Here is a 14,915-nt window from a genome sequence, read left to right as displayed (position 1 = left end):
TGCATCCACGGCTTGGGGCGATGATCTTATTACCTCCCTAGGCTGGCTTTTTATCCAATCAGGTGCCTACGCTGGGAAGTTAAGCGAACCAATCACAACTCACTTTCGCTTCTTAAATTATCTAACCGTTTATACTTGGCAACACAATTGATGCAGAGGTACTCTGAAAGAAATCGAAGGAGTCCTTTCACATCTGTGAATTTGTCTTTATTATTTCCCAAATAATCTTTGTTGACACTGGCATGCTCGGTTGTAACGACGGCTTAGCTGATTGGCTACTGTGAGAATGCGGAGCCAGCCAAGGGAGGTAATAAAATCATCGCCCAAGCCGCGGATACATCCAGGATATAGTGGAGAGTTATCGTAACGTATCTTTGAGGAAAGAAACACAGAGGCGCCGCGCGTATTCGGAACACACCTGATGATGTTTACCGAATTCGCTTAGCAGAAAGTCAACATATTAAATGTACATATAACGCCGAGATGGACCAAGATGTGTTTGTTGGCGCATTAAGCTGCTGCCTATCTGTTTCGCCGAATCATGTCCTACTTCTACATAGAACGCTGACTGCTCGCTGCAGCTGTGTTGTAGGTTGTGACACGTGTGTAAGGCTCATGTGATCAGTAAAGTGGTAGTCTGGTGGGTGGGCGTATCCCAGGTATAACCGTACAGTTGCAGGTAGGAGGTGCTGTTGTGGAAGGTGTGAGGAGCTTGGATGCCTTCCACGACGATGTCACTCTGTACCTGTTGCAGGTGCCATTCCTGTCATCATCTCAAAGGACTCAATGTAGTCCTCTAACTGCTACCTTTTTATATGATTGCTCTTGTTGATAATGACCCTGCCGTGGTTTCCAAATTACCTGTCCATATGTATACCTGTTCATATATATAACTGTCCATATATACCGATCCTTCACAACCGGTGTACGACGCGACACTGTTGGTACTGTTTCACAACCGATGTACGATGCGACACTGTTGGTACTGTTTCACAACCAAGGTACGACGCGACACTGTTGGTACTGTTTCACAACCAAGGTACGACGCGACACTGTTGGTACTGTTTCACAACAGGTGTACGACGCGACACTGTTGGTACTGTTTCACAACCCAACTACGATGTACGATTCACAACCGATGTACGATGCGACACTGTTGGTACTGTTTCACAACCAAGGTACGACGCGATGCTGTTGGTACTGTTTCACAACAGGTGTACGACGCGACACTGTTGGTACTGTTTCACAACCGATGTACGACGCGACACTGTTGGTACTGTTTCACCACTTACACTGAAACCACTACACACGCCCTGTGTAGCGGATCTGTGTAGCGGATCTGTGTAGCGGATCTGTGTGTCGGGAGTTCGTCTAAACGCGCCGGGTTTCACATCAAGACGCTGTCCACATGATCCCATCCTGCACCCTCACGGACACCGCACACAGCACGCCCCTCTCGTCAACCCACCGTTAAAGTGCTAGTCATGCTGTCCTTGTTGGTGTAGCCGGTGTAGCCGGTGTAGCCGGTATTGCTGAAGTTACTGATGTTGCTGCGGTTCCTGAAGCTGCTGACGACTCTGGTGAGAAGTTTAGACATGTCAATAACTTCACATTTTGCCTTGACCCAGTTATATATGTGCCAGTAAAATGTTCAGGGTAAGCAAACCTTGGCATCGCCAAACAAGTACGAACTGTGATAAGATGTGGTTATTTAAAAAAGGAACCTCGTTATGTTCACTGGGGATGTATCTTGTAAGCTTGAGCCTTTCTCATTTGTGCACCATTATCAGCGAGACGATGCCATGCAAGAGCTGCGTCAGCTGCATACTGGAACGCTGAAGTTCAAACCAATTTCATGAACGGTTTTCACATTCAGTGTTGTGATGCCACACAAACATCATTTTCCAATAGATGCCATGGCCGGGCATGTTATGCCTGTAAGGGGCTAATGTCGGGGGCTGCAGGGGCTCCACATGTGATTACTGTAGGGGGCTAATGTCGGGGGCTGCAGGGGCTCCACATGTGATGACTGTAGGGGGCTAATGTCGGGGTCTGCAGGGGCTCCACATGTGATGACTGTAGGGGGCTGATGTCGGGGGCTGCAGGGGCTTCACATGTGATGACTGTAGGGGCTGATGTCGGGGTCTGCAGGGGCTCCACATGTGATGACTGTAGGGGGCTGATGTCGGGGTCTGCAGGGGCTCCACATGTGATGACTGTAGGGAACTGATGTCGGGGTCTGCAGGGGCTCCACATGTGATGACTGTAGGGGGCTGATGTCGGGGTCTGCAGGGACTCCACATGTAATGACTGTAGGGGGCTAATGTCGGGGTCTGCAGGGGCTCCACATGTGATGACTGTAGGGGGCTGATGTCGGGGTCTGCAGGGCTCCACATGTGATGACTGTAGGGGCTAATGTCGGGGTCTGCAGGGCTCCACATGTGATGACTCAGGGTCTGCAGGGGCTCCCACATGATGACTGTCGGGGTCTGCAGGGGGTCTGCAGGGGCACATGTGATGACTGTATAGGGGCTGATGTCGGGGTCTGCAGGGGCTTCACATGTGATGACTGTAGGGGGCTGATGTCGGGGTCTGCAGGGGCTCCACATGTGATGACTGTAGGGGGCTGATGTCGGGGTCTGCAGGGGCTCCACATGTGATGACTGTAGGGAGCTGATGTCGGGGGCTGCAGGGGCTCCACATGTGATGACTGTAGGGGCTAATGTCGGGGTCTGCAGGGGCTCCACATGTGATGACTGTAGGGGCTGAGTCGGGGGCTGCAGGGGCTCCACATGTGATGACTGTAGGGGCTGATGTCGGGGGTCTGCAGGGCTCCATGTGATGACCATAGGGAACTGATGTCTGGGGTCTGCAGGGGCTTCACATGTGACCATAGCCTGGAACTGATGTCGGGAGGCTGCAGGGGCTACATGTGATGACTGTAGGGGCTGATGTCGGGGAGTCTGCAGGGGCTTCACATGTGGGTCTGATGTGTACCATAGGGAACTGATGTCTGCAGGGCTTCACATGTGATGACTGTAGGGAACTGATGCCGGGGACTGCAGGGGCTCCACATGTGATGACTGTAGGGGGCTGATGTCGGGGGATTCAGGGGCTCCACATGTGATGACCATAGGGAAATGATGTCAGGGGCAGCAGGGGCTCCAGATGTGATGATCATAGGGAGCTGGTGTTGGGTGCTCCAGGTGCTCCAGATGCGATGACCGTAAGGAGCTGATGTCGGGGGCTGCAGGGGCTCCACATGTGATGATTGTAGGGAACTGAATGTGTCCATGTGAATCTAAATGTGAGTCTGAATGTGTCCATGTGAGTCTGAATGTGTCCATGTGAGTCTGAATGTGTATCTGGGAGTTTAGCCTGAATATTTTCATGTGAGTCTGAATAGGTACATGAGTCTGAATGTGTCCATGAGTCTGAATGTGTCCATGTGGGTCTGAATGTGTCCATGTGAGTCTGAATGTGTCCATGTGAGTCTGAATGTGTCCATGTGAGTCTGAATGTGTATATGGAAGTCTGAATATGTACATGTAAGTCTGAATATATGTGAGTCTGAGTGTCCATGAATAGGTGCATGTGTGTAAATGTCTGATCTACATATATACATGTGAGTCTGAATAGGTGCATGTGAGTCTTAATATGTAGATTTGAGTCTGATGGTTACATGTGGGTCTGACTGTGTTCATGTGAGTGAATTTATCCATGTGAGTCTGAATGTGTCCATGTGAGTCTGAATGTGTCCATGTGGGTCTGAATGCGTACATATAAGTCTGAATGTGTCCATGTGAGTCTGAATGTGTCCATGTAAGTGTGAATGTGTCCATGTGTGTCTAAATGTGTCCATGTGAGTCTGAATGTGTCCACGTAAGTGTGAATGTGTAAATGGGAGTCTGAATGTGTCCATGTGAGTCTGAATGTGTCCATGCGAATCTGAATGTGTTCATGTGAGTCTGAATGTGTCCATGTAAGTCTGAATGTGTCCATGTGAGTCTGAAATTGTCCATGGGAGTCTGAATGTGTCCATGTGGGTCTGAAATTGTCCATGTGCGTCTGAATGTGTCCATGTGCGTCTGAATGTGTCCATGTGACTCTGAATGTGTCCATGTGACTCTGAATGTGTCCATGTGAATCTGAATGTGTCCATGTGAGTCTGAATGTGTCCATGTGTGTCTGAATGTGTCGATGTGAGTCTGAATTTGTCCATGTGCGTCTAACTGTGTAAATGGGAGTCTAGTCTTAATATATGCATTGTTGCGCAGTGGAAAATAAAACGATTGGGCAGAGCTATGAGACTTAACTGAATTCCTAATCAACTAAAATTTCGAAGTTACCTTTTGGCCTAAAACAAGGAACTAAACGTGATAACTATTATAAGTGAGAAAACTATGAAATTTACAAAGAACTAAACGTGATTCTCTTAAGCGATGCTAAATGAACTTTGAGATGAAACGAACTGCTAAATACCGCTTATTGTCTAACCCTTAAACACACTAATGCAAGTTCAACAACCTAACGCCACAATAGCCAATTGAACCTACACATCTAACATCTAAGTCATTCGTAGTCTAAATGTCTAAATAAATGCCTACACACGACCTGTAACGAATAGCATCGAATGGCAGAAAGGAGCGAATGCGCAGTGTATCGCTGACCACCGTCTTATATATGCAAAACCTATTCGTTTTTCCCGTGCTCTTCTCCGGGTGTGTTCGGGTGATACGTCTAGTATGCACTGAGTGCGTTTGGGCGAGCAGTTTTAGTGATAAAACAAAAATGCCTTAAGAACATGCATGTGAGTCTGAATAGGTGCGTGTGAGTCTGATTGTGTCCATGTGAGTCTGAATGTGTCCATGTGGGTCTGAATGTGTCCATGTGAGTCTGAATGTGTAAATGGGAGTCTAGTCTTAATATATACATGTGAGTCTGAATAGGTGCATGTGAGTCTGAATGTGTCCATGTGAGTCTGAATGTGTCCATGTGAGTCTGAATGTTTCAATGGGAGTCTGAATGTGTCCATGTGAGTCTGAATGTGTATATGGAAGTCTGAATGTGTACATGTAAGTCTGAATGTGTCCATGTGAGTCTGAACGTGTCCATGTGAGTCTGAATGTGTAAATGGGAGTCTAGTCTAAATATATACATGTGAGTCTGAATAGGTGCATGTGAGTCTGAATATGTAGATGTGAGTCTGATGGTTACATGTGGGCCTGAATATGTAAGTCTGAATGTGTCCATGTGGGTCTGAATGTGTCCATGCGAGTCTAAATGTGTCCATGTGAGTCTAAATGTGTACATATGAGTCTGAATGTGTCCATGTGAGTCTGAATGTGTATATGGATGTCTGAATATGTACATGTCAGTCTAAATGTGTCCATGTGAGTCTGAATGTGTCCATGTGAGTCTGAATGTGTCAACATGTGAGTCTGAATGTGTAAATGTGTCTCATTATGGTTATATGGTCTGTGTTTATCCAAAACATGTAACATTGAGCAGATTTATGAATCTGTGGGTATCTCTGGCAAAATCAAATGAAAACCTCTGATGGGATTTCAAATCGTCTTGTCGCAGATTTCGTCCAGAACATTTTGTTTGTCGTTTTTGTTTATCTCTGCACATGTAATTCCTAGCGGTATAACGATATTTTACTCAGGACTTTGGTCGTGCATGGGACACAGCCCACAGCAGTGTTGCCCTGAAAACTTGACGCAAAGGGTAACAATCTGCAAGTCACTATAGCAACTTCTAAAGGCCATGCTCGTAAACGTTACAAAAGTAGAGAGTGAAATAATTTTAAGCTGCCTTTAGCAATATTCCAACATTATCACGGGGGCATCAGGAATGGGCTGCAAACATTGTAGCTGCTAGGATACTCCATTGCCCCTTGCAGATACAGGATAACTCGATGTTGATTCCTAAGCTTCAAGTCAGTTCTAAACTTAGGTATCCAGAACAGACTCTTTATCAAGTGAACCAGTCCAGGGCTTGTAGCCTTCCATGACATCGCTGTGTAGAAATATGACTGTTCTGACGTGAACCAACCCAGGCTTGTAGCCTTCTTTGATATCACTGTGTAGAAATATGAGTGCTCTGACGTGAACCAACCCAGGCTTGTAGCCTTCTATGATATCACTGTGTAGAAATATGAGTGCTCTGACGTGAACCAACCCAGGCTTGTAGCCTACTATGACATCGCCGTGTAGAAATATGAGTGCTCTGACGTGAACTAACCCAGGCTTGTAGCCTTCTATGATATCACTGTGTAGAAATATGACTGTTCTGACGTGAACCAACCCAGGCTTGTAGCCTTCTATGATATCACTGTGTAGAAATATGAGTGCTCTGACGTGAACCAACCCAGGCTTGTAGCCTTCTATGATATCACTGTGTAGAAATATGAGTGCTCTGACGTGAACCAACTCCAGGCATGTAGCCTTCTATGATATCACTGTGTAGAAATATGACTGCTCTGACGTGAACCAACCCAGGCTTGTAGCCTTCTATGATATCACTGTGTAGAAATATGTGCTCTGACGTGAACCAACTCAGGCATGTAGCCTTCTATGATATCACTGTGTAGAAATATGAGTGCTCTGACGTGAACTAACCCAGGCTTGTAGCCTTCTATGATATCACTGTGTAGAAATATGAGTGCTCTGACGTGAACCAACCCAGGCTTGTAGCCTTCTATGATATCACTGTGTAGAAATATGAGTGCTCTGACGTGGACCAACCCAGGCTTGTAGCCTTCTATGATATCACTGTGTAGAAATATGACTGCTCTGACGTGAACCAACTCCAGGCATGTAGCCTTCTATGATATCACTGTGTAGAAATATGACTGCTCTGACGTGAACCAACCCAGGCTTGTAGCCTTCTATGATATCACTGTGTAGAAATATGAGTGCTCTGACGTGAACCAACCCAGGCTTGTAGCCTTCTATGACATCACTGTGTAGAAATATGAGTGTTCTGACGTGAACCAACCCAGGCTTGTAGCCTTCTATGATATCACTGTGTAGAAATATGACTGCTCTGACGTGGACCAACTCCAGGCATGTAGCCTTCTATGATATCACTGTGTAGAAATATGAGTGCTCTGACGTGAACCAACCCAGGCTTGTAGCCTTCTATGATATCACTGTGTAGAAATATGAGTGCTCTGACGTGGACCAACTCCAGGCTTGTAGCCTTCTATGATATCACTGTGTGAAAATATGAGTGCTCTGACGTGAACCAACCCAGGCTTGTAGCCTTCTATGATATCACTGTGTAGAAATATGAGTGCTCTGACGTGAACCAACCCAGGCTTGTAGCCTACTATGACATCGCCGTGTAGAAATATGAGTGCTCTGACGTGAACTAACCCAGGCTTGTAGCCTTCTATGATATCACTGTGTAGAAATATGACTGTTCTGACGTGAACCAACCCAGGCTTGTAGCCTTCTATGATATCACTGTGTAGAAATATGAGTGCTCTGACGTGAACCAACCCAGGCTTGTAGCCTTCTATGATATCACTGTGTAGAAATATGAGTGCTCTGACGTGAACCAACTCCAGGCATGTAGCCTTCTATGATATCACTGTGTAGAAATATGACTGCTCTGACGTGAACCAACCCAGGCTTGTAGCCTTCTATGATATCACTGTGTAGAAATATGAGTGCTCTGACGTGAACCAACTCCAGGCATGTAGCCTTCTATGATATCACTGTGTAGAAATATGAGTGCTCTGACGTGAACTAACCCAGGCTTGTAGCCTTCTATGATATCACTGTGTAGAAATATGAGTGCTCTGACGTGAACCAACCCAGGCTTGTAGCCTTCTATGATATCACTGTGTAGAAATATGAGTGCTCTGACGTGAACCAACCCAGGCTTGTAGCCTTCTATGATATCACTGTGTAGAAATATGACTGTTCTGACGTGGACCAACTCCAGGCATGTAGCCTTCTATGATATCACTGTGTAGAAATATGAGTGCTCTGACGTGAACCAACCCAGGCTTGTAGCCTACTATGATATCACTGTGTAGAAATATGAGTGCTCTGACTTGAACCAACCCAGGCTTGTAGCCTTCTATGATATCACTGTGTAGAAATATGAGTGCTCTGACGTGAACCAACCCAGGCTTGTAGCCTTCTATGATATCACTGTGTAGAAATATGAGTGCTCTGACGTGGACCAACTCCAGGCATGTAGCCTTCTATGATATCACTGTGTAGAAATATGAGTGCTCTGACGTGAACCAACCCAGGCTTGTAGCCTTCTATGATATCACTGTGTAGAAATATGACTGCTCTGACGTGGACCAACTCCAGGCATGTAGCCTTCTATGATATCACTGTGTAGAAATATGAGTGCTCTGACGTGAACCAACCCAGGCTTGTAGCATTCTATGATATCACTGTGTAGAAATATGAGTGCTCTGACGTGAACCAACCCAGGCTTGTAGCCTTCTATGACATCGCTGTGTAGAAATATGACTGTTCTGACGTGAACCAACTCCAGGCATGTAGCCTTCTATGATATCACTGTGTAGAAATATGACTGCTCTGACGTGAACCAACCTAGGCTTGTAGCCTTCTATGACATCGCTGTGTAGAAATACGACTCACCTGATTACACTGAGCTGTATTTCTTGTTGCAGGTACCATGGCGTCGTGCACTCATCTGCTGTTCTCGGACGGCCTGAACCACACGGAGCCGGAACTGAAGGCTCGCCTCATGCAGCTGGAGAACGACGAGGCCGTTAATAAGCTGCCCGCCATATTGTTTATAGGAGGCCTGCTTCTCATTGGCTTCTGTGGCAACCTGCTCGTGTGCGCTGTATATTATTCCAAGTTCACTGCGAGTACGTCGAAATACTTCATCCTTAGTTTAGCCATCTTTGATTTGGTCAACTGTTTGATAGCCATTCCAGCCGAGATGGTTGACCTGCGGTTTGATTACCACTTCAACTCACCCCATGTATGTAGGATAATGAGATTCACAATCACTTTCAACACCACGGCGTCAGCCGGCGCCTTACTCGCCATTGCCGTTGACCGGTACAGGAAGATATGTCGGCCGTTTGAGAGACAGATGAGTCTCAGAGAGACGCGTCTTTGGATTGTGTTCGCCGTGTTTGGTTCGCTACTTCTGTCATGGCCGGCGACACTGCTGTATGGGCGTCGGACCGAGCAGATGAGTGGGATTGACACATACGATTGTTCCTTTGACGACAGTGTTATTGACAAATGGTACCCACAGGTGTATATTGTCATACTGACGGTGATGTGCCTGGCGACGATGGCCGTCCTCGTAGTCCTGTATGTACTCATTGTGGTTCGCGTCTGGAGGCAGAAATCAAGGAGGAAGAGAATCATGTCAAGGTCAGCCATAACTAAAAACTCATCGGCATCGCTTGCTGACTCAATACGGAAGTTGAACTGCAAGCTGGGAAACAAGGGGGCGGAAGTGATGCAACTGAGTGCTGATGGAGATGCTAGTATCTTAAGCACAGAACAACGAAGGAGACAGAACATGAACCAGAATCAAACCATCAAAACAACAATAATGTTGTTCTGTGTCACTCTTGTTTTCATCATCAGTTTTATTCCATTCTTCGCATTGCAGATAATCAAAAGCATATACCCTGGCTTTGAGGACGGCCTTCATTGTAATCACTCGGCTTTGATCGCTTACAAACTTTTTCTGCGGTCCTTTTTCATCAATAGTGCAGCAAATCCCATTATTTACAGTTTCTGTAACGACGGCTTCCGTTTGGAGTGTAAGACAGTCGTGAGGAAAGTCTTCTGCTGTCTGTGCAGGCAAAGCTCTTGCTGTCAACCTCCAAAGCCCTGTGATGAACTTAACGTTCCAAATCAGTTCCGGAGTTTAGAAGCAGTCCCCGATTGCTAACCGCTTTATAGTATTTGTTCAGGTAACACTTTCACATAATTGTGTTTCTAGGATGTAAATCTCAAGGAAGTAAGACCTAGTACCTGGCAGTGGACTTGTTTGTATAAACTGAGTGCATTGGGTTTAAGAGCGCCAGCAGTTCGATTACGTGATTGCTGTGGAATCTACGAAGTACGACAGCAACTTGCGAACCGTGGGTGATAATGCAGCAACTCCCTGTTTGTGCCTCCAGTAAAACTGTTCTCTGCCACGGAGATGCTGAACCCTGCGAGTGGGATTCAAACTCCGAACCTGGTTGTCCCAAGTCAGCTCTTAACCACAGTACAAAATATCACTTGCAGTACTTTTGCATTATCACAGAACGACTTCGAGAACGATCCTTCTGAAACAGTCGTGTAGCGTATGGTTCGTTTGACGCCCCTCAGTACCAGCTTGCCTGTCAAAAACGTTTCCCTGCCCTTTGTAAAGTGTTGTAACCAACTGGCACAAACACAGCTGTTGCGTTGTCTCTAGGTTCTTTAGTCTTGATTTACGTAAGTTGCGAGAAATACTGTAACAACTTTCGAGGTTGTACTTTCCACAGCTTCCTGTATTTACTGTACAAACGTGTCTGTACGTGAGGATCTGTATTTACAACGAGGAGCGACGTTTCGATGTAGATTCAAATACCGTTATCAATGACGTGATGAGTACTTAGTACTCCATCTTATATATATACTAGCCACATAAAGAAACTGTGCATTGTCAAAATATTATCCCAGTTGATAAGAACGATAACAATGTCAAAGGTACATATAAACTTCAATGGATGGATCATGAGACCAGTCGTGAGAATTTCAACTGAAAAGTCAATCACAATGACGTCACGAGTCCACAAACGGGACAAGAGTCAAACGACCATGTCACAAGCTCAATAATGGGGATGTCCACCATCGGCATTGAGAACAGCAGTGCATCGACGACGCATAGAGCCTATCAAACGTGCAAGGAAGGCTTGTGGGATGTCACGCCAGATTCTCTCAAGTTCTGTTGCAAGATCAAGGACGTTATCTGGCGGATGAGAAAGACGGCGTAGACGTCGATCCATCTCGTCCCAAATATGCTCTCTCGGGGAGAGATCCGGTGAATTTGCAGGCCAAGGCAGTATGTCAACGTTGTGGTGTTGCAAGAAATCCATAGTTACCCTTGCCGTATGAGGGCGCGCATTGTCCTGTTGGAATGTTAACCCAGGGCCATGACGTTGCAGAAAAGGAATTGCCACAGGTCGAAGAATCTGATCCCTGTATCCCACACCAGTTAAGTTGCCCTGAACAATCACCAAAGGAGTTCTTTGGCGTGCTGTTATTCCACCCCAAATCATCACGGAACCACCATCAACGCGATTCCTCTCCAAGACACAGGCCTGTGCATAACGTTCTCCCACGCGTCTATAGGCACGTTGACGTCCATCACTATGGGAAATGTTAAACCTGGACTCATCTGTAAAAACAAAATTACTCGACCAAAACAAGGGTCTGCGGACATGATTTCGGCACCACATTCCGCGAGCTTGTCGATGACGTTGTGTCAGGATAGGCGTATGGTGGGACGTCGTGGTCTGATCCCGTGATGACGTAAACGTTGTCGAACTGTGTTGGGGTGGATATGACGAAGTCCTGGGATGGTTCGGGCTGTCATTACTGCAGTCTGAAACCTGTGGCGCAGATGGGTCACCCTTATCCATCTGTCCTGTCTTGGCGTTGTTACACGTGGACGTCCAGAACGTGACCGATCGATGACGTTATTTGTGTTCTGGTAGCGTCTCACCAGTGCAGAAATGGTGTTCTGGTGGCAGTGGAAATGTGCAGCCACTTGTCGTTGAGACATTCCCCCACGGACCATCCCAATGGCCTCATGACGTTATGTAGACGTGAGCCTTGGCATGCTATGCGTTTCAATAGCCGTTTAATTTTTTGAACGATCGCAAGGGCAGGGGTTGAGCTTTCCAAAGTGACAGTATTGTGTGGCATTCATTTGCTCTGTTTCTTTTTCCCGGAATGCACGTGCAACAACGTATTGCGCGTCTCAAGGACGAACCCACTGACGTCACAGAACGTGGCACGTGCATGCATGTTGGATACATGCCACTAATCTCTGAGTTTAAATCCTTATGTGTCTACACAGGTTTGATTAATTTAGATTTTAATTTTTTGTATGCACAGTCTTTATGTGCCTAGTATATAATGTACCTCTCAAAGAAACATGTCTGTAGTTTTGGACTGTATAATAAACAGCTGATTGTCATAGTCGTACATGGTTCTGTTTGACTGTTAGAAAAGTCCAATAGGTTCTTCTGTGTGGATTATGCAGTCCGTCCTGATTGGCCACGTGACTGAACCGATTATACACTATTTGCCCTACTTCCTTGACCGAACCTCGACATCTCCTCCAGCTGGCCCCACCCACATGAAACCTCGACATCTCCACCTGTTGGCCCCACCCACACGAAAGCTCGACATCTCCTTATGTTAGCCCCACCCACACGATACCTCGACATCTCCTCCAGTTGGTCACACCCACACGATACCTCGACATCTCCTTATGTTGGCCCCACCCACACGATACTTCGACATCTCCTCCAGTTGGTCACACCCACACGATACCTCGACATCTCCTCCAGTTTGTCACACCCACACGATACCTCGACATCTCCTCCAGTTGGTCACACTCACACGATACCTCGACATCTTCTGTTGGCCCCACCCACACGAAAGCTTGACATCTCCTTATGTTGGCCCCACCCACACGATACCTCGACATCTCCTCCAGTTGGTCACACCCACACGATACCTCGACATCTTCTGTTGGCCCCACCCAAACGATACCTCGACATCTCCTCCAGTTGGTCACACCCACAAGATACCTCGACATCTCCTCCAGTTGGTCACACCCACACGATACCTCGACATCTCCTCCAGTTGGTCACACCCAAACGATACCTCGACATCTCCTTATGTTGGCCCCACCCAAACGATACCTCGACATCGCCTCCAGTTGGTCACACCCACACGATACCTCGACATCTCCTCCAGTTGGTCACACCCACACGATACCTCGACATCTCCTCCAGTTGGTCACACCCACACGATACCTCGACATCTCCTCCAGTTGGTCACACCCACACGATACCTCGACATCTCCTCCAGTTTGTCACACCCACACGATACCTCGAAATCTCCTTATGTTGGCCCCACCCACACGATACCTCGACATCTCCTTATGTTGGCCCCACCCACACGATACCTCGACATCGCTTCCAGTTGGTCACACCCACACGAAACCTCGACATCGCCTCCTGTTGACCCCTCCTCCGAAATGTCTTACGTCACGTATCAACTTTCCAGAATTTATGCACAGAAAATCACCAGTCACTACAAAACGCGTCTGAATATGCTTCTAACGAAATGTAGACCAGTCAGATCTTCAATTGCAACCTTATCAACTATTTCAAAGTTTCTCGAAAATACGACAGATTCATTCACATGTACGGCGGCACCCCTGTCACCATACTCCATTAAGTTACCCAGTTTGACTTTATTAGTAACACTCAAATATTGAACTACCCTAGACACAATCGGGCTTTGTGACCTCGCAAACTGGTGACACAAGAACTGATACTCGCATCAACAGGGTTTAATGCATTGATATTTAAGGAATTACACTTCATAATAAATGGCTGCTGCTGAGGATTTGATGATTATTATTGCGTTCACTTGAAGAGTAAAATATAAATATGTGTCTTTACAAAGCTCAGCTTACAGTCAGCTGGGTGACAATCAGGCAGCATGGAGGTCCAATACACACTGCACGCATGTGCTCCAAAATGCATGAGCTTTGGAGAGGTCAAGATGTGACCTGTGAGCTTTGACATCACACATGAAGGTTAAGGCCACAGGGTAATGGACATTTACTGGGCCACATTGATTACACTTTTGACTGATAAGTATTTAAATGGAAATGAACTTTAGATATTAATTAAGTGTTTTAATTATTGGACCACCATGGATAAAATACTTAAAACCAATTGTCACAACAGTAAACAATTTCATTTGAAATAATTTGTACATTGAAATGGATGTAAAGAAATCTTGCATTTAAACCTCTCTTGGAACTCTTGCAACACCACGTGATCCAAACGACTGACATAACACCATGATGTGTTCCCAGCAGACGTGAGGCTAAGTGTTATTTATTACAACACTCTTTCTCCTTATGGCCCCTCCCCCGTTTTCCAACAAATAATGATATATACTTGAAATACAAATAACTGGTGAATGAACAGATTTGTTCTGGGGCTTTACACGGACGTTTTGGGGCTTTTCAAAGACGGCGTGTCATGGCAAATGTGGGCAGTTCAGCTTGCTGACAAACAATGACTTGTAAATGATCGGGAATACGTAGAAACGTTGAACATAAAGCTCTTCCTTAATTTTGAAAATGAAGTCAAACGATACGTAAATACATCAATGGGTTCCGAAACTTTCTGGTACAAAGAATGGACATCACTAGCTGTATTTTGTTGACATTTCATTTATCAATTTATTTCAAAGATTTTAATTCAGGGGTAGGCATATCAAACACTAACCCGGTGATTAAACAAGTTCATGAATTCCAACCAAATTACATGATGACTTTTATTTCGTAAATACTCTCAATTTACTCAAAGGTGCTTCAGTTGGCCCTCCCAATGCCGTCACCACTGGTCACCGTACACTGCCACCAGCTCCGACACAAGCAGTTTCTTCTCTCCATCAGGGAGGAAGGACGATCTCGCTGCATTGAATATCTGCATGGAAAGAAAGCCCTGTTCTATGGGGACTGATAAGCAAAGACGCGGGTGGCAACACCTTCACGATATGTATCATATATCCTTTCCGTGGAAATCGGAAAAAATAAAATTGCCAAAAATCTGCAAATAGCAAAAGGCACCACTTATGGTTCTGTTTGATATATCTACC

At 46.0% G+C, this 14,915-nt stretch overlaps 3 protein-coding genes across 3 annotated transcripts in view; 1 reads left to right on the top strand and 2 right to left on the bottom strand.

The window, feature by feature from the left end:
• The window catches only part of LOC124289019 (orexin receptor type 2-like), a 38,293-nt gene extending 27,443 nt beyond the window's left edge, over nt 1-10,850 (top strand). The window contains exon 2 of the mRNA XM_046725618.1: nt 8,666-10,850. Within this exon, the coding sequence (XP_046581574.1) occupies nt 8,671-9,918 (1,248 nt within the window). The 5' untranslated portion in view covers nt 8,666-8,670 and the 3' untranslated portion in view covers nt 9,919-10,850. The remainder of the gene's footprint in view (nt 1-8,665) is intronic.
• Nucleotides 2,040-2,894, bottom strand: LOC124288922 (DNA-directed RNA polymerase II subunit RPB1-like). Its single transcript, XM_046725513.1, has one exon. It carries the CDS (start codon nt 2,892-2,894, stop codon nt 2,040-2,042), a length of 855 nt encoding a protein of 284 aa, XP_046581469.1.
• A 3,724-nt stretch (nt 10,851-14,574) lies between the features above and the next one.
• LOC124288996 (adenosine deaminase-like) overlaps nt 14,575-14,915 on the bottom strand; it is a 33,120-nt gene continuing 32,779 nt past the window's right edge. Inside the window, exon 8 of the mRNA XM_046725592.1 lies at nt 14,575-14,743. Coding sequence (XP_046581548.1) covers nt 14,651-14,743 — 93 coding nt within the window. The 3' untranslated portion in view covers nt 14,575-14,650. The remainder of the gene's footprint in view (nt 14,744-14,915) is intronic.

Source organism: Haliotis rubra, unplaced genomic scaffold (assembly GCF_003918875.1).
Source record: "Haliotis rubra isolate DU_JTF1 unplaced genomic scaffold, ASM391887v1 Scf43, whole genome shotgun sequence".
NCBI classification, from domain to species: domain Eukaryota; kingdom Metazoa; phylum Mollusca; class Gastropoda; order Lepetellida; family Haliotidae; genus Haliotis; species Haliotis rubra.
The sequence above is the reverse complement of the archived record's forward strand: the minus strand, read 5'-3'. Positions and strand labels throughout refer to the sequence as shown.